The sequence below is a fragment of the Euphorbia lathyris genome, chromosome 8 (genome assembly GCF_963576675.1).
Source record: "Euphorbia lathyris chromosome 8, ddEupLath1.1, whole genome shotgun sequence".
Taxonomy (NCBI): Eukaryota; Viridiplantae; Streptophyta; class Magnoliopsida; order Malpighiales; family Euphorbiaceae; genus Euphorbia; species Euphorbia lathyris.
The window spans coordinates 43,096,633-43,105,633 of record NC_088917.1 but is presented as its reverse complement, the minus strand read 5'-3'; the positions used below and the strand labels follow the sequence as shown (position 1 = coordinate 43,105,633).

At 30.8% G+C, this 9,001-nt stretch overlaps 1 protein-coding gene across 1 annotated transcript; it reads left to right on the top strand.

Moving 5' to 3' along the window:
* Positions 1 to 2,495: 2,495 nt before the first annotated feature.
* Positions 2,496 to 8,895, top strand: LOC136202792 (uncharacterized). The gene is made up of 10 exons (XM_065993668.1): positions 2,496 to 2,847; positions 3,929 to 3,996; positions 4,085 to 4,162; positions 5,583 to 5,695; positions 5,805 to 5,870; positions 6,592 to 6,693; positions 6,767 to 7,316; positions 7,735 to 7,940; positions 8,136 to 8,299; positions 8,609 to 8,895. The coding sequence occupies exons 1-10, from the start codon at positions 2,720 to 2,722 to the stop codon at positions 8,742 to 8,744; spliced, it is 1,611 nt and encodes a 536-aa protein (XP_065849740.1). The 5' UTR covers positions 2,496 to 2,719; the 3' UTR covers positions 8,745 to 8,895.
* The last annotated feature ends 106 nt before the right edge of the window (positions 8,896 to 9,001 follow it).

Genomic DNA, 9,001 nt, shown 5'->3' with positions numbered 1-9,001 from the left:
TACGTAAAATTATAGAAATGTTACGGAAATTTGTAAGGGTTTTATAGATTTTCCGTAAAGTAGTGTCGATTTACCTAAAGTGGTTTGGTGGATAGATTTAAAATTATTTTTTTACTAATAATTTAACAAAAAATAATGAATTTACGTAAAATTATACAAATGTTACGGAAATTTGTAAATGTTTTATAGATTTCCCGTAAAGTAGTGTCGATTTATCTAAAGTGGTTTGGTGGATGGATTTAAAATTATTTTTTTATTGATAATTTAACAAAAAAATAATTAATTTACGTAAAATTATACAAATGTTACAGAAATTTGTAAAGGTTTTATAGATTTTCCGTAATGTAGTGTCAATTTACGTAAAGTGATTCGGTAGATAGATTTAAAATTATTTTTTTATTAATAATTTAACAAAAATAATTAATTTACGTAAAATTATACAAATGTTACAGAAATTTGTAAAGGTTTTATAGATTTTCCGTAATGTAATGTCAATTTACGTAAAGTGGTTTGGTGGATAGATTTAAAATTATTTTTTTATTAATAATTTAACAAAAAATATTTAATTTACGTAAAATTATACAAATATTACGAAAATTTGTAAAGGTTTTATAGATTTTTCGTAATGTAGTGTCAATTTACGTAAAGTGGTTTGGTGGATAGATTTAAAATTATTTTTTTATTAATAATTTAACAAAAATAATTCAGTTACGTAAAATTATACAAATATTACGGAAATTTGTAAAGGTTTTATAGATTTTCCGTAAAGTAGTGTCAATTTACGTAAAGTGGTTTGGTGGATAGAATTATTATTATTTTTTTATTAATAATTTAACAAAAAAATAATTGATTTACGTAAAATTATAGAAATGTTACGGAAATTTGTAAAGGTTTTATAGGTTTTCCGTAAAGTAGTGTCAATTTACGTAAAGTGGTTTGGTGGATAGATTTAAAAATATTTTTTATTAATAATTTAACAAAAAAATAATTAATTTACGTAAAATTATACAAAAGTTACGAAAATTTGTAAAGGTTTTATAGATTTTCCGTAAAATAGTGTTAATTTACGTAAAGTGGTTTGGTGGATAGATTTAAAATTATTTTTTATTAATAATTTAACAAAAAATAATTAATTTACGTAAAATTATACAAATGTTACGGAAAATTATAAAGGTTTTATAGATTTTCCGTAAAGTAGTGTCAATTTAAGTAAAGTGGTTTTATGGATAGATTTAAAATTATTTTTTTATTAATAATTTAACAAAAAATAATTAATTTACGTAAAATTATAGAAATGTTACGGAAATTTGTAAGGGTTTTATAGATTTTCGGTAAAGTAGTGTCGATTTACCTAAAGTGGTTTGGTGGATAGATTTAAAATTATTTTTTTACTAATAATTTAACAAAAAATAATTAATTTACGTAAAATTATACAAATGTTACGGAAATTTGTAAATGTTTTATAGATTTTCCGTAAAGTAGTGTCGATTTATCTAAAGTGGTTTGGTGGATAGATTTAAAATTATTTTTTTATTGATAATTTAACAAAAAATAATTAATTTACGTAAAATTATACAAATGTTACAGAAATTTGTAAAGGTTTTATAGATTTTCCGTAAAGTAGTGTCAATTTACGTAAAGTGGTTTGGTAGATAGATTTAAAATTATTTTTTTATTAATAATTTAACAAAAATATTAATTTACGTAAAATTATACAAATGTTACGGAAATTTGTAAAGGTTTTATAGATTTTCCGTAATGTAATGTCAATTTACGTAAAGTGATTTGGTGGATAGATTTAAAATTATTTTTTTATTAATAATTTAACAAAAAATATTTAATTTACGTAAAATTATACAAATATTACGGAAATTTGTAAAGGTTTTATAGATTTTTCGTAAAGTAGTGTCAATTTACGTAAAGTCGTTTGAAGGATAGATTTAAATTTTTTTTTATTAATAATTTAACAAAAATAATTCAGTTACGTAAAATTATACAAATATTACAGAAATTTGTAAAGGTTTTTATAGATTTTCCGTAAAGTAGTGTCAATTTTCGTAAAGTGGTTTGGTGGATAGAATTAAAATGATTTTTTTTATTAATAATTTAACAAAAAATAATTGATTTACGTAAAATTATAGAAATGTTACGGAAATTTGTAAAGGTTTTATAGATTTTCCGTAAAGTAGTGTCAATTTAAGTAAAGTGGTTTGGTGGATAGAATTATATTCTACATTGTGTAACTTTAATTTTCCCTATTTAGTGGTAACTTATAATAACAGGTCAACTTTTAATATAATTTATTTTATTTTAAACTAATTTGACACGTATCGCAATATTATTTGTTATTGAAACAAAGTAATCCTACTTTGTTTTTAAATGAAGTGAGGATAGCGGGCACCCATAACCTAACCTAGTACCCATAACCTTATATTATTCTTAGTGAAAAACATTAACGACCTATGACAAAGAATCTCTCGTTTTACTTTCATTAAACTCTTCCGTTGTCTTCATTTACTTTACCTTCATTAAACTCAACTTCCAAAAGAATTTTATATGGAAAAACATTATTTTTAGAAAAATCTGATAAATTACTTTTCTGAAATTTTGCTGCGGAGAAGAATTCAATGGCGGTACGGACGCCTGAAGACATTTTTATGCCTTAACAATAACAAAATCAAAGACTACCCAACTTAAAACTTAAAAAGAAAAAGCAAGAATGGACGACGAAGGATTTCTCGAGGCAGAGAGGCACCAGATCGCGCATATTCGAGAGCTTGAATTTGAGGAATTACAAGTCGAGGAAGTGGATGAAGACAGCTCGTCGGACGATGACCGTGGCGCCAGGTAATTCACCTTCATTCTCGTTTCTTGATTATTCTACTCATAACTATCGCATCTCTCTCTCTCAATTTTGGGATCACCTTCAACTTCATACTTTGTTTACTGGCTTCTGGGTAACTTACGCATTAGGGTTTTTGAATTTCGACACTTCAGCTCACTGTATTTGAGCGATTTTTAATTATTCATTTGTTTCTATGTTTTTTTTTTTAAATTGAACCATTAAATTGGTATTGGGGATTATCAGTTAGTTATCTGATCTTTTCGTTGTCTTTGTTTCCAATATTTTATTTTTCTGTTGAAATATATAGCAGAAATGAACATAATGTTGTTTAGTGTTTGTTAATTCTTCTATAGCAATGGCATACTTAATCGTTTGTCTCACTCACTTGATTAGAGTGTAGGATAACCTTTGTAACATTGACATTTTTGTCAGCTGATTTAGTCAAGGTTGAGGAATTGAATTTTTTATACTGCAGATAACGTTTTGTAATTCCAATTATTGACAATCAGTTTCTAAGGGTGTTGATGTGTAATTTGGAACAGGATGTTGTAGTAGCAACTCATGCTACAAATACCTGCCTTTAGTTTTAAATATTTTCAGTTAAGTTCCAGTCTTGTGAAAATTAGAAAACATGTTATGTTATAGATAAGGACTAGGTTATTGAGCTCTTCTCGTTTATTTTGAATTATCAGCTGAAATTGATTTTTTAATTAATAATCTAGGTCTTTTATTGTTTTAAAAGTTAATTTCTAGTCTCTACTTTGATCACTGATGAACTGGTTGGTGTCTTCCTTTCTAGGATGATACTTGTTTAATTTTTGTTTTCTTTTCTTGCTTTCCAGTTGTAACCCAAAAAGAAAAAAAGTTAACTTCTAGATCTAGTTAATTTTTTTTAGAAGATGGGAACTTTTGTGACTGAAAAATTCAAATTCTTTCATCAAATGATTTCAGTTCTCAAATTGCTTCTTCATCTATTTGTCAATTTCATTGCATGATTTTTTTATTTTTTTTTTGCTATACTAGTACTACATTAATCATTGGGTAGTTTCCTGACTTTGTTGTTTTCTTGACACATACCTAAAGTGGTACTGTTATATCAGATGAATACACTTTTAACACCTGCTTGGCTCCCTTGCACACTTATCTGGGCGGTAAGCATGCATCTCAATATATTTCCGATTTATTTATTTATTTTTGGTGGTGTGACTTACAAGTTAGAATGCCTGTTGCATATTCCAGAGGTTGAGGATACGCACCATAGATTGGCTTTCTTAGATGGTGGTGCTATATTTAATCTCCCATTGTTCTACCTTGAAGGTATAAATGGAACTAGTTTCTTATATTTTCGGCTTAATACATTATTTGCCCCCTGAACTTATCCAAAAAGCTTGATTGACTTCGAAGTGTTCCAATAGCACCCCCTGTCCAGTTGAGCAAGTAAGAACTTCCTTTTTACTCTATTATGTGAATTATGTAATAACATTCTAAGGCACGTGCAACATCTTCGGTATTTAACTTACTTTTTTACAACTGAGTGATTAATTGATTACATTTTACGCAAGACCAGGGGGCTATTGAGACATTTCGAAAGTTCAGGGCCAATCAAGCTTTTTTGACAAGTTTAGGAGGCAAATGATGTATTAAGTCTATATTTTCCTTCCTATGCACTTGCATGGTTGCATCCATGAGACCATTGTTAGTTGATTGTGACAAATAAGGACATGATAAAACATTTATTTGGGGTTAAAAGGTAGTAATTAGGGGTAAAAATATCCTTCAAAAGAGATGGAGCATTAAGCTAATTGAAAAATCTCCTAAAACTAGCTTTTTTTGGACTCAATAAGCTCTTTCAAACCTCTTTTCACCAAATATCACTATTAGAGGTTTGACTAGTCAAAACCTCTAAATTGGCTCAAATCTCTAATTTCAACCCAAAATGCTTTTTACCAAACAGGGCCATAGTCTGGCTCAATAGGTGATTGTCATAATTTGTAACATATGCTATTATATTTGGTTTTGTGGACGCATGACTGTTCAGCGCTTAAGCACTATGTACCTTTTCTTAATAAATGCCTTGTGGTTTCACGTTTTTGCAGATTGGTACCTGTGTTTTGCAAAATTTTCATTTTTATTGACTTAGCCAAATTTGGCTGATAACAACCTTAAAATGAAAATTTTAAAAAATTAAAATTGTTTAATATCATATTTACTATGGAATCACATTTTTTATTTTTCAAAATCATCATTGTTGGGGTTTTCTCTCTCTAAACATTAACTTTCTCTCTCATAAAAAAACAACACATAAATGACCTCAAACCTAAAAAGTTGAAGAATTAAAGTTGCTTAAAATATCATTTAATTCTTGAAAATTTTCATTTTGAAGTCGTTATGAGCCAAATTTGGCAAAGTCAACAAAAAATGAAAATTTTGCAAACCACGGGGTTCGGTTTGTAACAAAAAAAAACACAGGTACTGATCTGCAAAAACGTGAAACCATAGAGCATTTATTTGAAATTAACCCCTTTTTTTCAAAAGAGGCAATATTAATTTTTGGAAATAGTTCATATTTTTTAGTTTGGAAATAGTTAATTTTTAATAACCGATTACTTTGTGGGCTGGAACAGTAAGAAAATTCGTGTTTCGTACATATTTTGCATGCAAGTCCTTTGGAATGCTGCTTCTGTTGAATCATTTTTTCTTTTGATGAGTATCCTGATTGGTTCTTGCTATTTGCCAGGTGTTGTTCTTTTCCCAGGGGCCACACTTCCTCTTAGAGTTGTTCAGGGCAACTTTATATCTGCCATCGAGAGGGCATTGACCCAAGTTGATGCTCCTTATACTATTGGTGTGGTCGGTGAAGAAATATTAAACTTAGTATTTTTTTTTTGTATGTGGAATTTCTCTCAATAGATTTTTTTTTTCTTCTAAGCTTGAGAAAGACTTTTAAAACTTTGTCCAGGTTCGTGCTTACAGGGATCGTGGTACTGGTCGACTAAGGTTCGCAACAATTGGGACAACTGCTGAGGTACAATCAGCAAGTCCAACAGTCATAGATTCATATGCTCTTAGTAGTTAGGAGAATGTAGATTTTGTTTCAGATTTGTACATCTCTTTGAGCAAGTTGGGTTGGGATGGAATAGGATAACTAGGATTTTGTGTTCACTGTCTTTTTTGCAACAATTTTAAATGTTGAATAAAGTTTTACTTGTTGGACACATTTCTTGGTTTTTCATGTCAAATTTAAATGTAAAATAAGTGAATATACTGTTTGACAAACACATGCAACTTTTGTGTATTAATGGACTAAGTGGAAGAAGTGGAAAGGTGGATGCATGCATATTTATTGGTCAGATTATTAGTATTATATTGGTTATCTTGGGATGATAAGATGTCAAGAGAATCCTGATATAAGAACTGGAGATTTTACCTGTGATTTCCCAAACTTGTCAAGTAATTTTACTTGTTTGATTCAAATTGTGAAAAAAAAGAACAAGATACATTATAACAATTTTATTTCATTATAAATATACGTCTGGCCAATATGTTTTCTTTTGTTCAAATAGCTTAATATTTTCTGGTTGGTTCTTGGTTTCGTAATTTGCCAATTAGAGGACCGATTGATCTTGGTTGTTTTTGCTTTTAATTTTGACATCATATTTCTAATATTTTCCTGGTGATCAGCACTTGGCTTTATTCTTTTTTATGTCATATGGACATAATAACTTATGGAAGCATTGCATTTACAGATTCGACAATATAGATGCTTGGAGGATGGGTCACTGAATGTTGTTAATCGAGGCCAGCAGCGGTTTCGTTTAAGACGCCGTTGGATTGATGCGGAAGGAGTGGTTCGAATATATTTATTTTCTAGAGTTATTCCTTTTAACTAAGAACTAATTTGGTTCCAAATTTCTTGTTCAGCCATGTGGGGAAGTTCAAATTATCCAGGAAGACACACCACTAAGGGCACCACGGGATGCATTTGGAAAGTTGCCATCATTACGCAACTCTTATGGTTGTAACATCTCAAAAGCAGTGCCTTCAAATGTCTCATCACCTGAACATGATGACCATGACAATGATTCTCTAAACTCAGAGGAAAGCTTTAAGAGCGGACTTTCGCTAGCTGAAAGGAGAATCCATCATTCTGCTATTGATAGCTATGGTCTGTTGGAGCAATCAACAAGCAGTGATGATGATAGATTTGAGTCAGAAATCAGATCTATGGTATCCCAGAAAATTGATTGCGACTCAATTGGTCCATCGCATCCAGACCATGAGAAGAAAAGACAAAAGACCTTAGAAACTGCATCCAATGCCATGCCAGGAAAGAAATCTGACAAAGGGGAAGGTTCTGAAATTAGCTGGAAAAGATCTGATTTGAATCAGTTTCGTACAGCCCCAAGGGCATTCTGGCCGTATTGGGTATACCGAATGTATGACTCCTTTTGTCTTGCTCAGAGGGCTGCAGGTACTTTGTGCCCAATAACTCAATGACGAGTTTATTGTTGGCCTATCACATGCCATACCTTTTAGTTTAATTCCACTGCTGTATTGGACATGAATCACTGTAACTTTGCCCATGGAAAGTTAGAAAAATGATATGGAAGTAGTCTGATGATATGTAGATATAATGTTGTTTCACTAGTACCTGCTGTGTAATTGGTCTATTTATCAACATAAAGTCTAAGTTCAATTTGTGAATATGCTTGTGAATACAAGTCAAAACTACAAATGATTATGATGAGCAACTTAAGTCTGCTTTGAGTTATTTCTGTCTGACAGAGTTGCTTCCTTTCTAGAGTTTCTTATGGCATAATCACTTTAGCCTTCAAAAAAACCATTTGTCTTTTCATCTCTAACAGCACCTTTTCTGTAATATTTTGCAGATATGTGGAGACAAATAATTGGGGCTCCAAGCATGGATAGTCTTGTAAATAAACCTGATCTTTTATCATTTCATATTGCCAGTAAAATTCCTGTGTCAGCGTCCACAAGGCAGGAGCTTCTGGAGATTGATGGCATTTCATATCGCCTGCACCGGGAAATTGATTTACTTAAAAATTTTGATCTTGTTCGATGTAAGAAGTGTCAGGTAGAAAGCAATCCATAGTTTTATTGTTGTTTTTGCACATGCATCTGTATCTTTTCCTGCACGTCCTTGCAATATTCTTGCATGCATACTTATCTTCTTCTTCCACCTTCTTGCTTCCAATAACCATGCAGACATCACTTGACCTTCTGGTTCTTGGGTCAGTATTTGTAATGTTGACTTCCTCTCTCAATGCAGAGTGTGATTGCAAGGCGGAGTGATATGTTGGTGATGTCTAGTGAAGGTCCTCTGGGAGCTTATGTAAATTCTCATGGCTTTGTGCATGAAATAATGACTTTCTATACAGCAAATGGTTTAGCGCTCATAGGGAGAGCGGTTAAAGAATACAGCTGGTTTCCGGGGTATGAACATTTTTCTTTTTAAGCCTATAGAAGGATGTCTTCTTATATAATAATGGTGTGGGCGAGGGTTTTCTATTGTTTGTAGCCTCTCTCTCTGCCTTTGAGGTTACTTGTTTCTGCAACTGTACATATAGCTCCTTTCTTTCTTTCTTAGGTATAGGCTGTAGCAGATAGTAGTAATCATTTTAGATAAGTTGATACCGAGGATTAGCTTGTGTTTGAGGTTAACTTGTGTTGTTATTTCTGAATTTTTTGTGTGTATGTACAAGTATTGATTATAATACAAAATTTGTCATGTTTGGTTTGCAGGTATGCTTGGACAATAACAGAGTGCGGTAATTGTGAATCACAAATGGGATGGCTTTTCACAGCAACAAAGAAGAAGTTGAAACCCCAATCGTTTTGGGCGATCCGTAGTTGCCAGGTTGCTGATGACAAACACTAGCTTCTAACTTTTCTTTTCTGGCGTTTTAGAAAGAAAGAGTATAAATTGTACATGTGTATCGTGTTGTTTTTGTTTTGTAATACCAATGATTCCCATGTACTTGTATGCATCCTTTTTGTTTTTCTCTAGTAAAAAATCTATGTTACCACCACTACTGGATATTTAAGAAATTTTTCTATAATTTTGAAAAATAAATAAATTTAAACTTTTTACTTTTTAATAATGTATATTTCAAATTGAAATATATATATATATAT